The sequence below is a fragment of the Petaurus breviceps genome, unplaced genomic scaffold (assembly GCF_028583685.1).
Source record: "Petaurus breviceps papuanus isolate PSGF00001 unplaced genomic scaffold, PetGlider_PUasm1.0 81, whole genome shotgun sequence".
Classification (NCBI taxonomy): Eukaryota; Metazoa; Chordata; class Mammalia; order Diprotodontia; family Petauridae; genus Petaurus; species Petaurus breviceps.
The window spans coordinates 85,968-110,751 of record NW_027186546.1 but is presented as its reverse complement, the minus strand read 5'-3'; the positions used below and the strand labels follow the sequence as shown (position 1 = coordinate 110,751).

Here is a 24,784-nt window from a genome sequence, read left to right as displayed (position 1 = left end):
TTCCTCCCTCCCTCCCTTCCTCTCTCCTTTCCTCCCTCCCTCTCTCCTTCCCTCCCTCCCTCTCTCCCTTCCTCCCTTCCTCCCTCCCTCTCTCCCTTCCTTCCTTCCTTCCTTCCTTCCTTCCTTCCTTCCTTCCTTCCTTCCTTCCTTCTTTCCTTCCTTCCTCTTTCTCTCTTTCAGTCTTTCTTCTTCTTTCTTCTCTCTCCACAATAAGTATCATACCCTTACCTGCCTGTTCTCTGTCCAAAGGAATTGTAAATTTTATTCTCTGAAACTTTTGTTGTTGTTTTGGTTTTTTTTCTCTTGAAGACCAGTCTTAACTCCCAATTACTATGGTCCCAGACCAAGCCCTGCTAAATCATCATTTGGGTCCTGACTGGCTCAGAACGAACGTAAATAACAATTGTTTCTGTTTTGGCCAGAAACTCTGAGGGTCTCTCTCTCCCAGAACTAGGGTTTTTTTTTTTTTTTTTGAGAGGCCATTCTTTGCCTCATTTTTTTTAAGCTTTAATCATTGAATGGGCACTGCCTTAGTCAAACTGAGACCTGGTAAAGACCTTAACTTGAAAAAGCCAAGGTCCAGGGCAGCTAGGTGGTACACCTAGAGCACCGGCCCTGGAGTCAGGAGGATCTAAGTTCAAATGTGACCTCAGACATCTAACACAAAAACTAGTCATGTGACCTTGGGCAAGTCACAACCCCAATAGCCCTCCAAAAAGCAAAACAACAACAACAAAAAAGAAAATGCCAAGGTCCCCCACTGCATTCTGGGCCATCTCCACTTGTCATGGTCCATATCTGGCCACTGGACCTACATGATTGGAGAAGAAAGTGAGGCTGTTGACTTTACACAGGATCCCCTCCCCCCTCCTCCCACACACACACACTTACATCCAATCCACTTGCATGCCATGGTATCATCTCCCTGATGTCCTGGTCCTCTTTGAGAAGGACTAATAGCAGCATTTTCATTTTAGTCATTTTGTGAAAGGATAAAAAAAAAAGAAAGTGAAAATAGTATGTTCTGCTCTGCATTCAGACTCCAGCAGTTCTTCTCTGGATGTGGAGAGCATTTTCCATCATGAGGCCTTTGGAATTGTCTTGGATCATTGTAATGCTGAGAAGAGCCAAGTCATTCATGGTTGATCATCATATAATGCTGCTGATACTGTCTACAATATTTTCCTGGTTTTACTCACTTCACTTTGCATCAGTTCATGTAAGTCTTTCCAGGTTTTTCTGAAACCATTTTGTTTGTCATTTCTTATAGCACAAAAATATCCCATTGTGATCATACACCACAACTTGTTCAGACATTGCTCAATTGATGAGCATCTTCTCAATTTCCCATTCTTAGCCACTATAAAAAGAGTTGGTATAAATATTTTTGTACAAATAGGTCTTTTTCCCTTTTAAAGAATCTCTTCAATACAGACCTAATACTGGATCAAAGGGTATACACAGTTTTATAGGTCTTTGGGCATAGTTCCAAATTGCCCTCCAGAACAGCTGGATCAGTTTACAACTCCACCAACAATGCATTAGTGTCACAATTTTTCCACATTCCATCCAAAATTTGTCATTTTCTTTTCTGCCAATCTGATAAGTGTGAGGTGATACCTCAGAGTTATTTTTAATTTGCATTTCCCTAATCAATAGTTATTTAGAGCATTTATTCATGACTATAGATAGCTTTGATTTTTTCATCTGAAAACAGTCTCTTCATGTCCTTTGACCATTTATCAATTGGGAAATAGCTTGTGTTCTTATAAATTTGTATCAGTTCTCTACTTATTTGAGAAATGAAACCTTTAGCAGAGACACTTGCTGTAAAGATTGTTTCCCAGCTTTCTGCTTTCCTTCTAATCTTGGCTGCATTGGTTGTTTGTGCAAAATTTTTTAAATTTAATATAATCAAAATTATTCATTTTACACTTCCCAATGCTCTGTATCTCTTGCTTGATCACGAATTATTCAGTACCTCATAGATCTGACAGATAAATTATTCCTCACTCTCCTAATTTACTTATAGTATTGCCCTTTATGTCTAAATCATGCACCCATTTTGACCTTATCTTGGAATACAGTGTAAAATGTTGGTCTATACCTGGTTTCTGCTGTGTTGTTTTCCAGTTTTCCCAGGAGATTTTGTCAAATTGGAAGTTCTTATCCCAGAAACTAGGGTGGTAGTGGGGTTTATCAAACAGTTTATTCAGACAGAAGCAGTTTTAGAAGCCAAGACCTTCACCCCTTACCCCAAAAGATTTGGGTACCATTTGTTTGAGGAGGGAATGATGGGATGATGGGACCTGGACAAAAGAAAAGACACCATGTCTTTGAAAGCAACCTAGTCCCTGAATTTTCCCATACATTTCAGCAGCCCAGATCTTTGGTGTCCAAGGCACTAGCCCTCCTAGATCACCTAATTAGCTTACTTGATATTGCTTTCACTCTCTAACTTGGCCCACCCAGACTACTTGCACTTTACTCCTCCTCCTCCTCCTGAATTCCATCTAGATAACCTAATTAGCTTACTTTATAGTACTTTTGTCTTTGCAACTGGCCCACTCCAGACTATTTTCCAGTCCTTAACCCATCCAGATCCTTTCCAGGTCCTTTTTGTATAAAAATATCAGTTTTACCCCAATTAAGTCACTGATTCACTAGAAACTCTGCCCTCTTGCATTGGAATCACAATAAACTGCCCTTTGGGGGAAAAAAAGGTGATTCAATTACCTGACCAACATCAAAGAATAAACATGATGCTGGAGATTCTACAAAATCCCATAGCACATAGGGGGATCCTTCATCTTTATGGAAGATTTACAAGGGGATATGGATATCAAACAGGTTCATGGTATTAGAAGGATGGATGGGTTGCAGTCTCCATAGTTGGAGAGAGTACGCACATAATGCACATCTTGGATGCCTGGAAATATTGAAGTAATGAAGTTTTTTTGTTTGTTTGTTTTTGCTTTTTGGAGGGGGGAAGTCAAGGCAATTGGGTTAAATGACTTGCCCAAGGTCGCACAGCTAGTAGGAGTTAAGTCTCTGAGGCCACATTTGAATTCAGGTCCTCCTGACTCAAGGGCCTGTGGTCTATTCACTGTGCCACCTAGCCTCCCCGAAGTAATGAAGTTTTCCCACAGTGCCTGTATTTTATGAATGTTCAATTGGATTGAATTGCTCCAAAACCTGGAAGGTCCCCTCATTACAAGATTGGGGATTATTGCATTTTTTGTATTTGTACCTCCAGGGCTTGGCACAATGCCTGGCACATAAAAAGAGCTTAATAAATGCTTGCTGATTGGTGTACTGCCAAACTTCTGGCCCTGTCAGGTACCCTTCCTGAAGAAAAAATAAGAGTCAAGTTCTTTTGGAACACCAACCTCTGAGGGGATAAGGTGTTTATTTTTCCATTAAACAAAACGAAATCTAACTTTATAAAGTCAGACGGCAAATGAATTGTTTCTGAAATCTCCTACCATTGAGTTGCCATTATAGTTTCAGGAGCATCTTTAGGATAGAGGTTCTCAAGCTTGGACATTTTTTTTTAACGGTAGTGAGTTCTGCATTCTTAAAATGCCAGCAAAGCCCACCTCAAAGATCTTATCGGGAAAAAGGGTTTTTTAAATAACTTTGTAAAGTCAAAACGTGTGAGTGTGTATACCTATACAAACACGTAGCAATAAAGCTGTAAGAAGGAAGGGCAGCTGTAAGTCGACCTAGTGGAAACTGTAGGTGACCTCCTCCCTCCCTCCCCCTCTCTCTACCCGGGGAAGGGGAAGGACGACTGCATACTTGAGCCGTTGTCCTTGAAGGCGATTGAGTGAGCGGAGGGCAGGCGTCTCTCGAGTTTCCAATCACAATAGAGAAACCTTAGAGGCAGTGGAGGGTGCTGGGGCCCCGCCTCCTTCTCTCTCCTTGTAGCTAGGGCACTGCTGGAGAAAGACGTAGCTGACTGCCTTCTCTGTTCGGGACAAATTTCATCACAGGCAATCAGTGACTGCTCTTCAAGCAGGTAAATTTTGGTACTGGAGTTTGGTCCCTTTGCTCCATCAGGAAGGCGAGAAGGGGTGGAGGTGCAGTTCATTTTTTTTTTTTTTGGCGGGGGGAGTCGGGGCAGGAGAGAAGGGGACTGGAAAGAAGGGTATCTCGCCCTCCAACTCTGGCGAGCCTTGGACATCTTGACAGCCACTAGGATTCTCTCCCTCTTCTCTGCAGTTCCGGAGATGCTTTTCCAGAAAACGGAGATGCATTTGGCGGGGAGAGAGGGAAGCTCTGTAGAATGTATGGTAGTGGAATTTTTTTTTACCCGCACTGCAGCAAGAGGGCCCAGACCCCGGTCTCTGCTGCATGGCAAAGAAACCTGTTGCCTATGGGTCTCTGCGGTCAAACCCTGAGGGCCCTTTGTGTCCTTGAGAGGTTCACTGAGTTCTCTTCATCCTGGTGCCCGCTGGCAGAGACCCAGGGCACTGTGCCCGGAGAACTAGGGGGCTGAAAGGGGAGAAGTAAGGGGGTGGGAGAAGTTTGCAGAGCCTAGAGGAGAAGATGGAGGGAAGACTGAGAAATAGGACGGAGGGACAGCAGCGGAATAATTCCGAACCGGGCCTTCTACCAATTGGAGAGAGGGTGGAGAGCCATCTCTTCTCAGGATGCCCATCACGGACATCCATAGTGATGCGGTCCAATAGTCGAGGGAAGAGCAGAAACGTAGGATCGATTCGAAAGCGAATGCTGTACTACACATAGGGAAGAAGACATAGCCCCCTACTCCGTGCGTGTCAAGTAATTGGCTGTCCAATTCTTTCCAGGCTTTTCTTCATGGGTTTTGTTGATCTTGCCATCTCCGTATGCTGAGTCGAAATGGCCTAGTCTCTCTCCAGAGACCTTTTTCTGATGGGAGCTGTGGCTGTTACTGTCTCAGCATCTTCCTCTGCCTTAGCTTCTGTGTACAGTGTGGTGCAGAGCAGAGCAGCACACAGGCTGTATGTGTGGGAGGCAAAAAGCATGCAGCCTGCAATTAATAGGCCCCAAGAGGGGGAGGTGGGAGAGGTACCATTTGTTTAAAGTCGAGAAAAAGAATTTTTCTCTTTTTTTAAACCATACATTTTGTTTTGATGATGTACATGCTCCCGCAACAGACTCACTATTAACAGCCCCCACAGAATCTAATCCTAAAAACAACAGGACCTATGAAAGTGATTGCGATTGATCATACATGAAACCTAACACTTTACTAACAGTTTACACTTCCTTAAAGTTTATGCTAACTTTACTAACAGTACAGCCTTTATCAAAAGAAAGTGTGAGTACTTAAAACCTTGAATACTATTATTAACATTACTGAATTTCAAAATCTGTTGTTTGCATTTGACTTCATTTCTATAACTCGTTTTCCTGTGCAATCATTTAATTGGTTTTTCTTTACCCTGCATCTCTGCCTACAAGGCTTCCCTTATTTCTTTTAATTCTTCATATCCATTATTGCTGGGGGGTGCAATTCATATACCAAATACTATTGCAGATAGCCCTGCTATGCTATTTTATGAACAGATAAATCTTCATTTTTTGTACAAGTGAAGTGGTTCAAGTTCAAGCAGTTGGGCTTGTGGAAGTAAAAGATCTGAACAACTAAAATCAAAATACATGTACACACACATATAGTTTAAAGAACTATACTTGAGAAAGATCTCCTAAGACAAGGAGCTTTGTGATTGAAGTTAATCTCTGGAGGATTCTCTGAAAGGCCCCAGAGGGATGACAAGACATAATAAGCCTGTTTTGTGTAATAAAAGCAAATGGTTCTTAGAACCTTCCTAGCTTGTTTTTATTAATACTCACCTGCCTAGGTCTGTTTACATTCTATAACATGTCTGGGCAAATAATGTGAGTACATTTATGTAGGTCGAGGGGGATGTGGGTGCTAGGTCTGAGGGACTGGAGTGCAAGTAGCCATCCTGCTTGTATATATGTATACAGCTAATTCAGTGAGCTGAGCTTTCATTAATCCCTTAAAGACAACAGGTGAGTGTATCACAATGGCCCAAATAAATCCAAAAGGAAGACAGATAATCATTGGTTACTTTGAAGATCTAAGTTATAACATGTCCAAGTTGGAATATTTTGTGTGCTTAATGTTACTTATTTCTAGAGCCAACATTTAAGAGCAAGACAGAAAAAACAACTAGCATTTTGTAGTGCTTTAAGGTTTGCAAATCTCTTTATAAATGTTATCACATTTTATCCTTAAAACAAGGTGTTATTGTCCCCCTTTTACAGATGAGGAAATTGAAGGCAGATAGAAGCTGATTTGTCACTTGTCATTTCCCTAGCCACATAAACTACTAAGAATCTGAGGCTAGTTTTGAATTCAGATCTTTCTGACTCTACGTCCAGTACTTGTTTCCCCAACACACACTTCTTCCTACCTCTACTCCAGTGTATATTTAAAAATAAGAATCACTTAAATAATAGCTAGGAAGGAGATTGTGTTTTCACATTTTTTCATCAAGAAGGGATGTGACATTTTTTTCTTCTGCACCTGCTCAAATAGGATGGTTTTTTTTTATCTGAATATCATAGATATTGCCTTTGTTTTAGGTAGGAAAATGGAAAATTAATTGCCATCTTTCTTCTTTTAAAAAAAAGTAGGTATATGAGAAAGTGCAACCTTTGAAAAGGCAGCATCAGCATATTGACACCTCCACAAAGGATCATGAATTATGCATTGGAAGGGAGCAAAGAAGTCATTTAATCTAGCACCCTCTGTAGAGGAGACACTTGTCCTATTTTGATGCTTATGCTGTGGAGGTGACCTTGATATCTTTAAAGGCTCCAGTGGCAGAACATACGTCATAGAATGCAGAAAGGGACTTTTGCTATGGGTCCAATTGATGAGGTTTAGAGTTGGGAAACATGGTTCAGATGCGAAAAAATTCACTTAGACCTTAAGCCAAGAGGAGAATGTTTATTTTGTGTGGAAAAGTATCATGGGCCTCCTTAGCAAGAAAACTAAGTGAGGCCCCGATATTTGAGGGAGTTATGCTTATATGGAGGTTTCAGGATGATGTCATTTTAGATATTTTAATAATGGGGGTTAAAGATTAGAGACAGGACAGGATGACATAGGATGACAGAGACAAAAGCCCTACTTTTGGTGCAGGTTCAAGATAAGGGGGAAAGGACTTTTGGGTGCCTTCAGGTTACAGAATAAACTAAGGCATTCACAAAGTACTGGAAAAGCAACCCTTAATATTTTTAACCCTTAGAGCACTGTTTGCATCACCTTCATTTTCCCAGTCAATCACTAGGCAGGAGAAATCTTTCGGGAAAAGGGGTGGAGATCACTGTCTTCTTTGATCTCTTTTCTGTCTGGTCACATCCTGGTCTTATCTCCTATCTCACTTCCTACTTGTCTCCATCTGCCTCAAGCACTTTTTTCTACCTCATCACTATGCCTAATCTTTGACTGTATGTTTTATAGAGGACTAAGTTTGAAGTTCACTGTCATAAGTTTGGTCAATAAGTGATGAGTTTCTTTGGCCATAGCAACTCATTAAACCATACACTAATGTTTAGAAGGCCTACAAATGGAGGAGTTGGTATCTATTTGAGCTGCAGGAATAACTACAGACAGGAAATTATCTATCCAAGAATTGCCAAAGTAATTCTATTCAACCTCAGCTCTTGGGAAGACTGGTTGGAAAACAAACAAAAAGTGACTTCTAAGCATTCAAAATACCTTCCATAAAAATTCCTGCCCATGGCTCTATAAATCTTCATACAGTCATATTTCTAACTCATACTTGGCATATTTTTTTTCACATTTCAGGTACTTTTTATTCTTATTTTGATCACTGTATATGAACCCCACCAGTAGTATAGTTTTTTTGGTTTTGTTTGTTTTCAATTTTTAAAAACATTTTTATTTAAAGTTTTGGGTTCCAAATTTTATCCCTCCCTTCTCTCCTCATTCCCCTAAGATGGTAAGCAATCAGATATAGGTTATACATATGCAGTGATGTAAAACATTTCCATATCAGTCATTTGGCACAAGGAGATTTAAATAAAAGGGAAAAAATGAAAGAAAGTGAAAAATAGCATACTTTAAGTCTGTATTCAAACAATATCAGTTCTTTCTCTGGAGGTGAATAGTATGCATCATCATTAGTCCCTTGGGATTGTCTTGGATCATAGTGTTGCTGAGAATAACTAAGTCATTCAGAGTTCTTCATCAAAAATATTGCTGTTACTGTGTACAACATTCTCCTGGTTCTGTTCACTTCACTATGCATCAGTTCATATAAGTCCAGGGTTTTCTGAAATCATTCTGCTTGTCATTTCTTATAGCACAAATAATAATTCCATTACTATCATATACCACAGCTTGTTTAGCCATTACCCAACTGAGGGCATCCTTCTGATTTCCAATTCTTAGCCACCACAAACATTGCTGCAATAAATATTTTTGTACAAATAGTTTCTTGTCCCTATTTTTATGTCTTTGGAATATAGACCTAACATTGGTATTGCTGGATCAAAGGGTATGCACAGTTCTATAGCTCTTTGGATATAGTTCCACATTGCTTGCTCCCAAATGATTGAATCAATGCACAACTCCAACAGTTTGACATATAATTTTTAAAGAATTTAACTCCCTGGTCTCCCTGAACACAGCAGATTGGAAGCAACTAACTACTTTAGAAGGGATGTATTTCTTTTTTTGGACAGAAAAGGGGCTATAGAAGGAGAGGTGACATTTAAAAATCATACTACAGAATTCAGAAAAGAATAAAATAATGTTGAAATGATGACCCTGAGATATCACTAAAATACTATTAGCTCTCTGATATACAAAATTATGACATGAATTTTAGGGGTATTTACATAAAAATGGTTCAAATGAAAAACTTTGATGCTAAAAGGGGTCTCACTAATTCCCGAAATACTTATGTGAAACCATGCATTCATCCCTTGGATTGTTATCTGTATAGTTGTTTCAAGTGTTTGACTCTTTATAACCTCATTCGGGGTTTTCTTTGCAAAGATCCTGGAGTCATTTGCCATTTCCTTCTCCAGCTCATTTTATAGATGTGGCAACTGAGGTTTTATAACAGGGTTAAATGACTTGCCCAGAGTCACACAGCTAGTAAGTGTCTGAGGCCAGATTTGAACTCAAGAAGATGAGTCTTCCTGACTCCAGGCCTGGCATGCTAGCCACTGTGCCCATCTAGCTGCCCTATCTCTATAGTACTTGGCATCTATTGATTTTAGTGCTGATAGGTTCAAAGAACCAGTGATTAAAAGACAGATCATCCCTTATGATATGGCCCAACAGGACATACTCTGCTATACCATTTGCCTTCTACAAGTAAAGCAAATATCTTCACTGAAGGAAATTAAAAAGCAATTTTATTTTGAATATATTCACTGCCAAGGCAAGTCTATGTACATTTATTTATCATGCTCAGTACTATGGGAAATACATGATAAGTATATTCACTGCCCTCTAAGACTTCATAATCTAAAAAAAAAAAAATCAAAGGAATTGCAACCCCACCCCCAAAACCTCATTCTCTAGTTTGGTAAATCTGCCTTCCTGGTAGAAGGTTTTCTTTCAAAATAAAGTCTACATTAATATATTTTGTATTTACATCACTTTCGTTTCTCCATAAACTCCTTCCTCTCACAGAGAGCCATCTCTTACATCAAAGATGAAAAGAGTTCAAGAAAAAACCAGTTCAGCAAAACCAACTAGCACAGAGGAGTCTGACATTATATGCAGTGCCCCATATGCAGAATCTCCTACCTCTGCCAATGAGTGGGCATGTGACTTCTTATGTCTCTTCTTTGGGACATAGATTGGTCATTATCATTTCACAACATTCAGTTTCCATTTTTTTTTCTTTTTCTCCATTTACCTTGCTGTACTCATTTTCAAGTGGAGTTTAAAATTAGCAGCCTTTAAAAATGTAATCTAAAATTTTGGAGTTCCATATCACTTTGTTGATTCATATTGAATTTCCAATCCACCAAAACCCCGAGATATTTTTCATGTGAATTATCTATCTCTTAATTTTGTATTTATATATCTGATAATCAAATGTAAGACTTTACATTTATTTATATTAAATTTCATTTCATTACAGTTGGCCCTGAAAAAAAAGTTATCTCAAATTTCCACCTCAAATTTCCCTTTTAACATTTGAGGTAACCATGGATAGAATGCTGGAGTTAGAATTAGGAAGACCTGAGTTCAAATCTTCCCTGATACTAATTAGCAATGTGATCCTGGGCAAATCACTTAACCTCTCTTGTCCTCAGTTTTCTCATCTATGAAAGGGACACAATAGTAGTACCTGCCTCACAGGGTTGTTGTGAGACTCAAATGAAATAACATGTAAAGTTGCTTCAAACCTTAAAAGTGCTACTGAGCTGCTAGCTTTTCATTTAGAACACATTTTGGCAATGGGTCCTGTTTTCAGAATAGTAACCCGGCTTCATCTAGAGGATGCTGGCAGCAACTGTACTAATGCAGCAGGTAAAATAAACTGGGCTTAGCACCTAGTTAGCAAGAATAAGTAGTTAAAATAGGAAACTACCAGACCCCTAGCTTGAGGTTTCCCAAAGTAGTTCCTCCCCAGGCTCCTCCTCCTGTTTGGAGATATCCCCTTCTGGCTATTAGTTCCACATATATCATATTAGTTAATTGTTTTGTTTGTTTTTTAACTACAAATTCTTACACTCCCAGTCTGCTTTTTTAGCTCTAGCTTAAACTGTTTTTAGTACTTGAACTTCATGGCTGTTTGAGTACATTATAAATTTCTTATTAGTACAGCAGAAAGAGTGGGGTCATGGAATAGTAGATAGAGATCTAGCCCTGGCATCAAGAAGACCTTAGGTTTCATCTCTAACACATACTGTCAGCCCAGGCAAGTCACTTAAACTCACAAACATGTGCCCCATGACTCCTTAGTGCAGCCAAAACAAGATTAAAATATAATTGGGAAATGCTTAACAAAATAAAAATAGAGAATATTATATTTTAACTAAGTCATGTGGTCATAGGGATCCTCATATACAGATGAGTGGCCCCGTTTCTATTTGAATTTGACACCACTGCCATAGATGACTCTTTTAAGACTGCAAGTTTCAGTCACAGGGCAACTAGGTGGTGCAGTGAATAAGAGCACTGGCCCTGGAGTCAGGAGGACCTGAGTTCCAATGTGACCTCAGATACTTGACACTAGCCATGTGACCTTGGGCAAGTCACTTACCCCAATTACCCTGCCTTTCCTCTTCCAAAAAAAAATTTTCAGAGTAGGTATGGCCAAGGGAATTTTCTTCCTCCTAGCTCCCCATGCCAATGAAATTATAGGTCTGATCTGAAAAAAGTGCAGATAAGGACCATCCCCAAAATTAAGGCACTATTATGAATAAAGTCACGTTGAGCAAAATTTTGTAGTGATTTAAAAATGCAACAACAAGCAGATTGAGGCATAAAGGAAAGACTTGTGTTGAAAATGAAGGGGGAAATGAATAAGAGGAAAGGAATTAGAATAATGTTAGCCAAAATGAAATTGTGTGTGACTACTTAGATTAAAATCTTCCCCTAAATGCACCATCTATTTAAAAAAAAATACTCTCTGAATTCTTCATAATATTCTTTTGGCATCCCAATCTTGCACTTTAGTTAGCAAATTACTCCAGTAACTGTATGAAGATAACATCTCAATTCAAGTATACATGTGCACATAAAGTTTTTTTGTTATTTTTTTGCAGAACAAAATGGCTACTCTCAAAGAAAAACTGATTGTGCCAGTTGCAGAAGAGGAGGCAGCAGCCCCAAACAATAAGATTACTGTTGTGGGTGTTGGACAAGTTGGTATGGCCTGTGCTATCAGCATACTTGCAAAGGTACATTTCCAGAATGGCTAATACAGTACATGGCTATTGTAACTTAGACTAGTTATATATTATCTGTGTTCTTTTCAGAAATGAATCATGTTATTAAAAGAACAGTTTTGATAGTCTAAAAAGGAACTATGTATAGCCTTGTTATTTGGGGCCCAATTAATAATTGAAGAAGACATGAGCCATCTGTTAAATTTACAATTGGGACCTTGGAACTGGCAGAGTACAATTAGCTGTTCCTCTCCTACTCTCTTTCCTGGTCCTTATTAAGGGCTATATTTTAATTCATTCCTCACACCACTTGTTCTAGCTAGCCCTATGCATACCTCTTCTAGGCCAAGTCTCAAGTAACTTTCCTCTGGCTTAGAGAACGTTTGGTACCCTATTCAATTCCATTCCCCTCCCCCCCCCCATTTTTCTTTCAAAGCTTTGCTTCATTCTAATGGATTCCTTAAATGTAGGGGGAGGGGGAAAAAAAGGCAAGTTTTTTTCTTCCACTAAATACAATGGATCATTGTACTAATTGTGAATTATGCCTGTACAATTCCTTGACCATGCAGTTTTAGCATTTTCAGAGTTCAGATGTTTCAAGTTCTCAATATTTTCCTTAGTGGGAGAAACCCAAGAAATGGACCTAAAAAGCATATTATACACTTGGTCCTGATAAAAATGAATAGCTTCCTAATAATTAGAAATGTCCCCAAATGGAAAAACTACCTTTTGAAATCGTTCCAAATTAGTTGAAGCGTTTGAGTGGAGTCCAGTTGACTACTTTTCAGAAATGTTTGCTGAGGCTTCATGTTGAAGATGGACGAGGGGACATGTTGGTTGGTTCTTGTCCTTCCTTCTTGAAGAGGAACAAAATGACATAGCTATGTTAGAGTCGAGTTACAATGGGTCTAACTAGCTGATTAGAACAATATGAGCTCAGAATGCTCTACCACAGGTCCGGCACAAATGGTCCATGTGAACATTTGGGGTGAATTCTCTAAATTTATGCATCTTGCATTCCTTTTGAGCTATTTAATTCTGCTTTGCTCATAGAGCATAGCACCTTCTTTGATGAGGGGACGCCATGCTGAGCAGTCCTGTGCCAGTGTCTCCCATGTCATGCAATCGATTCCAACATACTTTTGAGAGACCTTGAGAGTGTCTTTGTACTGCATCTTCTGACCACCATGTGAGCACTTGCCTCATGTGAATTTCTTGTAAAATAGTCTTTTAGGCAAATACATATTTAGCATTCGAACGGTGTGGTCAGCCCATTAGAGTTGTATTCTCAGCAGTAGAGTTTGAATGCTTGGCAGTTTAGTTTGAGAAAGGACCTCAGTGTCTGGTACCTTATCCTGCCAGTTCATTGGATCACAGAGCTTGAAAGGAGTCTTAGAAGTCACTTCCTAGACCACTACCACCACCACTCGTCCCATTCTGCAGATGAAGGGACTGAGTATCAGGTTATATATCAAAGTCACACAGGTAGTGAGTGGCAGGAATGGGATTAGATTTAGGTCCTATACCTTCAAATCTTGTGTTCTTTTTTTACCACACCATACCATCCTTGCTAACTATGATTTTGGGAAAAATCAATGTCTACAAAAAATGAATTACTTCCTTTTATTTTCCTTTATCTGATATGAATGTACTAGGTGTCTGGAATTAAGTATAGCTCCAGAAAGAGAAAAAACCCCCACCCCCAAGTCCTAGAAAACTTAAGGCAAATTATACCTAAGTTTTCATTTCCAGTTTGAAAAAAAAAACCAGTTGCTCTAGCTAGACATGTATTTTCTCTGCTGGAATTTAGGGATTTAAAATAAAGAAGATGATAGGGTCTAAAATATATATATATATATATATATTTTTTTTTCCATCCACTTTTGTGAATTTGGATTTTTCTTGGGGCTGATATTAAGCTTTCCAGATATTGAAAATAAAAACCATCCATATTTTAACAAGGGAGTATTTCATTTTCACTAAGGGACTTAATTCTAAGGTTTCCTCTTAAGTGAATGAAAAGATTTGGTTTTTCAAAAAAAACATCTTCTAGATCAATTGGGCTTAACAGAAATATATTATGCACCTTTTTGTGTAAAGCATTGTGTTAGATACTGGAGATCCCCCAAATAACAACGAATGTCTTATCTTACAATGACATTTCTAAGACTCGTGTAAGAAAAGCCCTTTTATTTGCTTTAAGTAGCAGAAAGAATTTATGAAATGAACAGTTCTTAGAAACTGAAGGAACCTTAGAAGATTTCTAGTCCAATCCCTTTCTAAAGCATGACATTTCCCCTTAAATGTCTATAATAAGTGGTCATATAGCTTTTGGTGACAAGGTACCTCAAATGACAGGGTAAATTCTCTCTCTTCCACTTCTTTGTATGACTCTTTACTTTAAATTTCTGGTTCACAAAATGAAAATATTCTATGTAGTCTTTGGGAAGAATAGTTAAAATTATTTGCTATTTGAGAAGACTGAAAATAATGGTGGCTAGCTTCCTCTTGAAAAAATATTTGTTTTCATTATTTAGAAATTTATAAATCTATATTAATGAGTTATGGTTTTAAGTTATATATATATTTTTTAATTGGAACACAAGGACTTCAAGTGGAGAGGTAAGAGAAGGCAAGGTCACTGGGGAAGGTGGATACCAATCTATTAAGATACTAAAGCAGAGAAGCATTTACAATGTTGTATGATTTCAGAAGCCACAGAATGATTACTGGAAGCCATAAGTCTTGTAGAGAAGAAAGGGAAAGATTGTAAAGCTAAAGTCTGGTCTACATTGGGGCTAAATAGTTTGAAAAAAGTCATTTTAATCACCACTTACCAAGATCCATACCACTAGTATCATGGCTAATAACCTCGTTTCTTAGTAACAAAATGACCACTCCTGCAATAAAGCTTGAATTATTAGTCTTTCAAACAATATTTTGGTAACATAAATAATATTTTGGTAGCATAAACACATAAATATATGTGTGTGTATAACTATAAATGTATGTGTGTATATGGGTACATAGGTACGGATACCACACACACACACACACACATTTCCTAGCTATATGAATTAACAGGCGATTAAATTTAGGAGTAAAGGGATGATTTATTTAAATCCCAAAAGATTTTAGTACCGAATCACGTTTTCTATTTGTGTGACTGTAGGCTGTCTAGAATTTTAATTAGTGTATGTGCATCTAAATTCAGAACTTCAGCGATGTTTTTAAAGAGCTGAATCTCTTCCTTCCTTGGTTGCTGAGTATGAATTTCTCAGCCAATTTTTTTCACACCCACTGAAACAGGAGAACAGGATCTAAGATCATGTGACATCCTCTTGCGCTTAAAGCCTGCATTCTTTTGCTCTTTTTTATCTTCACCATCACACATGTGGTGCTACTAAAATAAGCTAACATTCATTACTGCTCAGTTTCTTGACAGAGCACCATGAGTATTATCAAGTGGTCTATTATTTTAGTGCTTTTGTGTTCCCCCCCTTTTTTTTTTTTAACAAAATAAATGAAGAATTTGCCTAATTGGACCCAGGGCTGCAATGCAGTACATATAGCATACTTTAAGTTAAATTTAAATGTTTTAATTTAAAAATGGCATTTTAGAGAAAGAAATCCAATTGTAAGATGCTGAATTGACCAAATTATCCAGAAATAGTAAAAGAACAAATGTTGAAAATAGAACAAAATCATTGAAAAAAGAAAGAGCTCAGTCTCTCTAATAATAGATGCAGTGTGGTTTCTGCTGTATCAGGCTGTCTTATTGAGTCATATACATCTTGAAATAATACATTTAGGGCATTTATATGACCTGAACAATCTGGTTCCCATCTATCTTTCCAGAGCTAGTTGTAACTCTGATTTTTTATATGCAGTGTGACCTTGAACAACATAGAGAGTTAAGGGCATTTTGGTTTCAGATCGTATAACTACTATATACTTCTATACTTAAATGGAGCATATCATCAATGTGGGCATTTCCTCTAATGATACTTATCCACTCATGCTCATCTAAGGTGTGACATTCCTCTAAGCCCTTTTGAAATCATGTGGCTACCAGTGGATCATGTGGACTTCTGAACATTACTTATCCCTCCCTCTTGCTCTGTGTTGGACCCATCTCTCTCTGTCTCTCTCCCTCTCCCTTGGTCACTCATTCATTTTTTAAAGACCATTCTTTATTGACCTTCTTTTGAGCAGGTTTTCATTTACAATGGGTTACGGCCTGCTCATATCCACTATCCATCTCTCCATTGCCCTGTGGTCGATCCCCAACTTCAACTGAACCATCATGATTCACAACCATACAGCATGACCAGGAAAATACTGGCGTTACAAAGATGAGCCTTTGTTTCAGAGAAACATTTGGGATCATTTTAAAACACTGTAATTTCCTAAAGTTTTGCTCTCTTCCACATCTTCAGTTCTGGGTCTTATTGTACATTTGTAGCATCTTTCAATGAATAAAGAATAAGTACAAAATATTGCTCAGTTTACATGACATAGGTTTATTATGTTGACATACTGAATCACATTGAATATTTGTTGGAGTTAAATAATGATAAAAGCAAAAATGCTTGATGTACATATGAATTCTCCCTTCCTTACCTCCCTTTTTGGGAACTAGTACACTATAGTAAATTCAAATACCTGGAAATAAGTCATTATTGAAGCCGTTTAGTCTCAGTGGAGTACTCCAGGCTTGGGATAATTTTAGGAGAGGTCATACTTTCCTGAATTATTGGACATGGCTAAGGGAACTTGTCCTATCCAGACTGGTGGCATCCCCTCCGGACTAAATTCATCTCTAGGGCAAGGCATGACAATTTCCTTCATGTTGAAATCTGAAAAGGGTCTCACGTTCCACCACAGTGTATTCTTCCCAAGTTTCTAATTTAAGTGTCTTCAAGCTTTAAGGAGTAGCTCTTCTAAATTCATTTTTGGAATTTCCTTAAATTTAGATAAAAAGGAAAAGTGGACCTATTAGAATTAGTGGAAACTCATCTACATTTCTTTTCTATTTCTTTTGTAACTTCCATTTTAAGCTTGGTTACTATTTGGTGATTACAAAAGGAAAATAAGAAACACAATAAAATTTGTGTTAGAGAGGGCCAATTTAAATTAGTGAAAAATATGAATTAACATTTAAAAAGAAATGCTGTTTCATAGCTTTAGGTTTTGTTGTTCAGTCATGTTTGACTCTTCATGACCCAATTTGGGGTTATCTTGGGAAAGATACAGAAATGGTTTGCCATTTCATTCTTCAGCTCATTTTATAGATGAGGAAACTAAGGCAAACAAGGTTAAGTAACTTGCCCAGGGTCACACAGCTAGTAAATGTCTGAGACCTGATTTGAACTCGAGGAAATGAATCTTCCTGATTCCAGATCTGGTACTTTACTGTGCCACCTAGCTCCCACTAAAGCTGTAGGTACATATTTGGAACTGAATAATGTGCTATTACACCCTGATGTAATAAGTAAATATTTTAAAATGAATTCCTGTCTGGATGATCTGTAATTCTAAGGTATTCTAGTAATTAGCTGAGGCAGTATTTGTCAGAATTAGAAATCAGCTTTGCTAGAATTAGTAAGGTTTTTCCATAAAACGATGTGAAATCCTGAAGGAACTTAAGTCAAACAACCTATATTAGCAAATCCAAATAATCTACTCTAAGCATAATGGCATGTTGACCAAATTTAGCTTATTTAGATACAACATTCAAGTTGACTTGAATCACTTCTTCTGCCAAGGGACAAGGTAATGAAATGGAAAGAGCACTAGAGGACCTAACAGTTGGCTCTGCTTATGTAACCATGTGATCTAATGGAAAACTCTTCATTCACCTCTCTGCATCTTAGCTTCTTCATCTGTAAGCTGAATTGACTAGTCTCTTTCAGTCTCTTAAAAAATATAATATTATGCTATCAGGGCCCATTTTCAGGTTGTAACAGTGCTATAATAACTTTTTATATATTTTATTTCTCCTTATTAGTCTTGCAGTAGTTTAAAGGGTAATGTAAATCTCAATTCTCAAGTCTTAATATGTATAATTTAATACTCAGGTTTTTTAATCTCAGAAATTTGCTAAATCAACAAGAAATGCTTTTCTTCTCATATTGTTTTGAAATTATGAAGTTTCTTAAACAAAGACATACAATGAATAGTGTGTTAATAGTATTTAAGTACTCTCATCATAGAAGTAGGAAATGGCATTAAATATAAATGGAATTTTATATATATATGGGACTAAATTTGGAGGCAGGTGATATGAATTTAAATCCCAGTTTAAACACTTAATATACCTGTATGACCTTGGGAAAGTGACTATACTTCTGACACTCAGTTATCTTATCTGTAAAATTAAGGGGTCAAATTAGATCCATGAGGTTCCTTCTAGCTCAAAATCTATGATCCTTTGAGGTAAGCAAAATACCAGATGACCATTTATATTTCACCTAGTTCTTAGATATTATCGCACAGCTTCAGAGACAAAATCTTTCCAGGGCAAAGACTGGATTTTCTTAATATTTTGTTATTAAAAGGCCTGCTTTTGTATTTGTAGAGTCTTGCCGATGAACTTGCCCTTGTTGATGTTTTGGAAGACAAACTTAAAGGAGAAATGATGGATCTGCAGCATGGGAGCTTATTTCTTCAGACTCCTAAAATTGTGGCTGATAAAGGTAGTTTCAAATCTGTATTACTATATGTTGATACTGTAAATGAATTTTTCATAATTTAAAAAACATAGAATAGATGTCCTTCCCCATCCTTAAAAACCTTCACTATATCCTGAGATCTCCTCATGTTAGTGCTGTATCTTTCTTCCTTTTCTCAGCCAAATTCTTGAAAAAAAGCTTTCTGTCCTCACTGATTCCACTTCCTCTTCTCCCATTCACTGCTCAACTTCTTGGTAATCTGACATCATTCAGCTGAAATTGTTTTCTCCAAAGTTAACAATAGTCTCTTAAATGCCCAATCTAATGGTCATTCTCAGTCCTAATTCTTCTTGACCAAGCTCTTCTGTATACTCTCTCCTGATTGGGTATTCCTGATACCCCCGCCACCTTTCTCCACCTCCTATTTGTTCAGCTGCTCCTTTCTTTTGCTAGCTCATCATTTCATGCCCTCTATCTGTGGCTGTTCCCCAAGTTTCTGTCCTAGGCAGTCTGTTCTTATTGAGAGTTATGAACTTTCAATAACTTCAGCAGCTCCCATATTTTTACTATCATCTCTATGCAGATGACCCACAGATCTATAAATATAGCTCTAGTTTATGACATTTTCCTGTTGGACATTTCAAACTGGATGTCCTATAGCTATCTCAAACACAATCTGCCCAAAATCAGACTCATGATCTTTCCCTACAAATCATCCCCTATTTCAGACTTTACTATTTCTGTCAAAGCAATCAGCATTCCTTCTTGTCTCTCAGATTCATAATAATACTTCTCCTTGACTCACTCTCCCTCACTGCAAATGCCAGCTACAAATCTTGCCATTTCTACCTCCACACCATCTCTCACAACCAATCCCTTCTCTCTATTCATTTGGCGACCACCTTAGTTCATGTCTTCATCACCTCTTACCTAGACTATTGCAGTGCCCTCCCTGCCTCAAGTCTCTCCCCACTTCAGTCCATCTTCCACACTAGATACTTTTCCTTAAACACAGTTCTGACTGTGTGACTCCCCTATTTAGTCAACTCTAGTAACTTTCTGTGGCCTTTAGAATCAAACATAAACTCCTTGGTTTAGCTTTTAAAACCATTTAAAGTTTGTATCCAGCCTATCACTATGTCTTTATTGGATATTACCCCCAGCCCTTCACTCCACAATCTAAACAAACTGGCCTTCTTTCTGTTGCTCAAACAATGATATTCCATTACTTTTGCTATATTCCATTCCATCATGCTAGAAGGTACCACCTTCTAGAATCCCCATTTTCTTTTAAGACACAGCTAAAGCACCATCTTCTACATGAAACCTTTCTCAATCCATGGTCTCCATTTGCTAGTTCCCCACTTCCCTACCTTGTATTTAACTACTTTGTATATATTTGTCTTTATTCACCTATAGTTGTGCATCTATTTTTATACATACTGATCTTCCATTAGACTGCATGCTCTGTAAGTGTAGGGATTATTTCATATTTTATCTGTATTTATTCCTCAATACATAGAACAGTGCCTTCCACACAGTAGATGCTTAATAAATATTTGTTGATTGATGGTGATATTGAGAGAGGAAGAAAAGAACACTTATCTGGAGGGAGACTGATCATGGTGAGAGGAGAGTTGAGCTATCAGCTCAATTATTTTAATATTTAATATTATTAACAAAATGTGCCTAGTTAAATATAGTGATTTTCCTCAAGATCTCATAAAAACTTTGCACCAACTGACTTTGTAATGAATATTTTTCTCATTCCCATTCTCTTTCTCATTTTTATATTTATATTCTGTGATTTGGAAAAAAATTATTTTCACTACTTTATTATCCTCTCACTCTCCACTACGAATCTTTTAATTTTATGATCCTTTGCCCTTTCTCAAAGAAATCCCTTAAAAGTAGAATATAGTTTAGATTTAGAATCCTTGACAGCGCTAGCCACTTGGCTAGAGCATAGTATTTGTTTTCTGCTAAAGACTGGTTCATTTATGTAGTTCTTCCAAGAGCAAAAGTTTCCCTGACCATGATGGATGCCTCTTTCAAGATTATCAGCTGGAATTAGTTGATATCTGAATTTTCTAATTTCCAAAATATAACCTTACCAGGTGACTCATAGTACCTCTTCCAGGTCAGAAGATCTATGCTTATATCTTTTGATATTTAGCCACCACCCAAAAATAAATATACTTTGGAAAAAGGCCATAAAAATACAAAATCAAATTTTTTTTCCTAATTTGAAATGAATCAAATAAATCTAAAGGGGAAAATAAAGTTATTCCCCAGCAGTAGAAGGCAAAAGCTTCAAAATTATATGAGAAATGATGATATTTGAAAACTAAAATAAAACTTGATTAGAAATATAAAAGAAATAGTTCTAAAGAAATAATGGATAGGTGGATAGATCTCAGTTTCCTCGTTTGTAAGAATGTGATGTCCAAGATGTCTACATCCACAATTCTACATTTGTGTCTCATTGGAAAGTATTTAATAAGGTAATCTGATTTTTAATGAACTAAATTTCAAGATACTTCAGAATCCCCTCACTAACAGAAGAAGTCTAGGTTGAATCTTTCCCTTCTACCCTCTCAGAGTAGAACTATAGATTAGAAGCCCCAAAGTAGAAGACAGGAATGATAAATGACTCAGTAGAGCTCTTTGAAGAAACAATTTAGAACTAGAAAAAGTACTTTAGAAGTTATTGAGTTCAACTCTTTCGTTTTATAAATGAAGAAACTGTTGTGTCTGCAAGAGGGTGGTTCTCTTGAATTACAGAGGTTTTGGAGCCTTTTATCTAATGGAAACCTTTTATCTAATGGAAGCAATCTAGTCCCAACAAGTGCCTTTGAAACATTTAATTGAGTGATTGCTTAACACTGGAGGTCATAGCCCCATTTTACTGTGGTGAAACCACATCTGGTGTGTGGTGTGTAGTTTTTTTGTGGCACATTCTAGGAGGGCCATTGACATAGTAGGGATTATCCAGAGGAGCGAAACTACAATGGAAAAGGGTCTTAGGATCATGCTATATGAGGACCACTAGTTGAAGGAACTGGGGTGTTTAAGAGGGAAGAAGAAGGTTTTTTGAGGAGATAGCCTTGTTTAACTATTTGCATAGCTATTATATGGAAAACTGCTTAGCCTTCTTCTTGGTCCTAAAGGGAACTATGGGAAGAAGCTGAAGAGGCACTCATTTGGGATCAATGTAGGAAAAACTTTCTAAAAACTATTGAAAAGTGGAATGAGCTGTGTCCTTTCAGAATGATAAAGATTTGACTGAATGTGACTCTTCCTTAATTCTGCTATAACTGACAAAATCACTGAAAGTGACTTCTGAAGACTTTTCTTGCTCTGAGGTCTTTTTATTAAACCTTTTGAATGAAGATCTTCTAATCTTCCAACTATTAGTATGCCTTCAGGGTTAATGTATGACTATTAACTTATTTTAAAAAATTTAATGACAGGTCATTTTCAAAAATAAAAAAAAAATACAAATCTTAAAGCCATTCCTTCCTTGGTCTTGTTTCGTGGAGTTTTGTAGGAAAATCCCATTACAGAGTACAAAGTTATTGGGAAATGTTTCTTATGGTTCATTAATTCATTCGTGAAACATTTATTGAGCTCCTTCTTATATTATAGGTGCCAATAGTTAATTTGAAAATATAATCATTTTAACCCTCTGTTTTTTCCTTACAGATTACTCTGTCACTGCTGGTTCCAAGATTGTTGTAGTGACTGCAGGAGTCCGCCAACAAGAGGGAGAGAGTCGCCTCAATCTGGTGCAGAGGAATGTGAATGTCTTCAAATTTATTATTCCCCAGATTGTAAAGTATAGCCCAGACTGTATCATAATTGTGGTTTCCAACCCAGGTAAATATAGCACCTTAACTTCTCTAAATATAACACCTTAACTTTCCTTAACTTGATTCACTAAGTTCCTAAGGCTTTTTTTTACTTTTACTTTTTAATTAAATCTGTGTTAGTAAGTGTATAAGACATACAGTAGTGAGCCTAAATGGGAAAAAATCAAGTTTTTCTGACATCCAAACCCTTGATCGGTTATTCCTTGTTTGCCTTTCATTAGGAAACAAGTTATATTACATTACTTTACACCATGGTTAGCCTACAAAATGACAACTTGTGACTTCTAGGAGTAGGGACATTAAAGGTTTCCTCTCTCAGTCCTGGTATGTTTTTATTGACCATTCACACCTTTAAGTCTCAAAAAAAAATTTTGTGTAATGTTATATATAAGAAAACATTAGAAAGCTCCAACCTTAATTGGTAACAAGTTATTTCACTTCACTATCTTGCTCTTCTGTCTTGAGGAACACAATGAATTTCATGTTCCTACTGGCTGCAAATCTGAAAAGACTTGACAGAGGTGAATTTTGAAAGACAATGACTTCTATTAAAAAAAAATATTGATGCCCTTCTTTTTTAACATCACTCCTATGCATATTCATTTTTTAATCTTATTCCAAATATATGGAAAACTTCTTCCTTAAGAGCCTTGTCCTTCTCTGATAGCATTTTCACACTGAGATTAACAAAACACTCAAATACCTTTTTAAAAACCTGTCATGTAAAGATCATTGTCTAAGCTTTGAAGGAGATCCAAAGGTTAGGTAAAGCCCAGTTCCTGCTTTTGTGGTGTTTAGAATCTTTTAGGGGAATATGAAAATATACATGTGTCCCATAATGCAAGCATGCATATAAATAATTGCAAAATAATATATAGTGAGTGCATCAGAAAGATGTAAAATGAATGTGAGAGAGAAAAAGAAGCAATTACCAACTTGGGTGACATGGGGAGATAAATCAAGGAAGGTGACTTGCAAGAGTAGTGTTTGAGTTGAGTTTCAAAGGATGGATACTAATTCATTGAGAGAGGAGAAAGGAAGTGAATGAAGGACATTCTACTTGTGAACAGTGTGAGCAAAAGTATAAAGGTAAAAAATTACAGAATATATTAGCTATTCTTTTGTAACCATTTTTCACTTTGGGAGAGGGCATGGCAATGAACTAATCATGAATATATTTCTTGGTCACTTATGACATTGTTTTTTCTCAGTGGATATCCTGACCTATGTCACCTGGAAACTGAGTGGCCTGCCAAAGCACCGGGTGATTGGTAGTGGATGCAATCTGGATTCTGCCAGATTCCGCTATCTTATGTCTGAAAAACTTGGCATCCATCCAAGCAGCTGCCATGGCTGGATCCTTGGAGAACATGGGGACTCAAGTGGTAAAGAACAACTACAAAAAAATCTGTTTTGTTTTCTTTTTTGTCTTTTTTTTTGGAGGGGAGGAAGGCAGGGCAATTGGGGTTAAGTGACTTGCCCAAGGTCACATAGCTAGTAAATGTTCAATGCCTGAGGCTGGATTTGAACTCAGGTCCTCCTGACTCCAGGGCCAGTGCTCTATTCACCGTACCACCTAGCTACTCCCCTGTTTTGTTTTCTTATGATATTGAGGCAAGGTTCAGAGTTAAGGACTGACAAATGATCTATATTTACTTCACAGAGTGACTTTTAACCTCTCCTATCCTCAACTGTAAGTGGATGGGAAGGAATGTCAAATATGAAATATCATGTGTCAGTGGTCTATATGCAGACAAAGAATAATATGAAACTTTTATTACCATATAAAGTACTTAAGAGCCTTTTGGAATGTCATTCTTTACAATGTGACTGAGGGACATTGTATTAATCCATCAATAAAGATGAATAAATTTTCTCTACTATCCTTTCCTGTAGACAAATGTACACTCTGTCCTTACAACTATATAATATCATTCATTTACCCTAAAGTGTTTGAGCAATACTGCAAATATGTACCTGGAAATATCAATGGGGTATTTACTTTCATTAGAAATTTAGTTAAAAAAAGAATATGGGTACACATTAGAAAGTATAAAGGAATTGAACTGGTAGTATGTTATGCTTTGATAGCATTAAAAAAAATTTAAGTCAATAAAAAGCTATTCTAAATATTTCAATGTAGTTATTGTCCAACCATCAAGTCTCTGAGGAACTAAATGGAGATTTGATTTGACAGATGAAATTTAAATACTTCTTTTTGCCATTCCAAAAAAAATTACTGCATAGATTTTTGGGAATATTGATAAATATTCAATGATAATAATAATAATGTACTATAATATATAACAATATTATAATATTCAATAAATC

The 24,784-nt window shown here is 37.2% G+C and overlaps 1 protein-coding gene across 3 annotated transcripts in view; it reads left to right on the top strand.

Moving 5' to 3' along the window:
- The window catches only part of LOC138176096 (L-lactate dehydrogenase B chain), a 42,637-nt gene that overhangs the window by 5,614 nt on the left and 12,239 nt on the right, over positions 1-24,784 (top strand). Inside the window, exons 1-5 of one of the 3 annotated variants that reach the window (XM_069106818.1) lie at positions 1,196-1,219; positions 11,785-11,919; positions 18,488-18,605; positions 22,287-22,460; positions 23,665-23,838. In XM_069106818.1, coding sequence (XP_068962919.1) covers positions 11,791-11,919; positions 18,488-18,605; positions 22,287-22,460; positions 23,665-23,838 — 595 coding nt within the window. In that variant the 5' untranslated portion in view covers positions 1,196-1,219; positions 11,785-11,790. Of the gene's footprint in view, positions 1-1,195; positions 1,220-3,864; positions 4,022-11,784; positions 11,920-18,487; positions 18,606-22,286; positions 22,461-23,664; positions 23,839-24,784 lie in introns of those variants that run through there. The other 2 variants (XM_069106819.1, XM_069106820.1) reach the window with 2 other exon arrangements.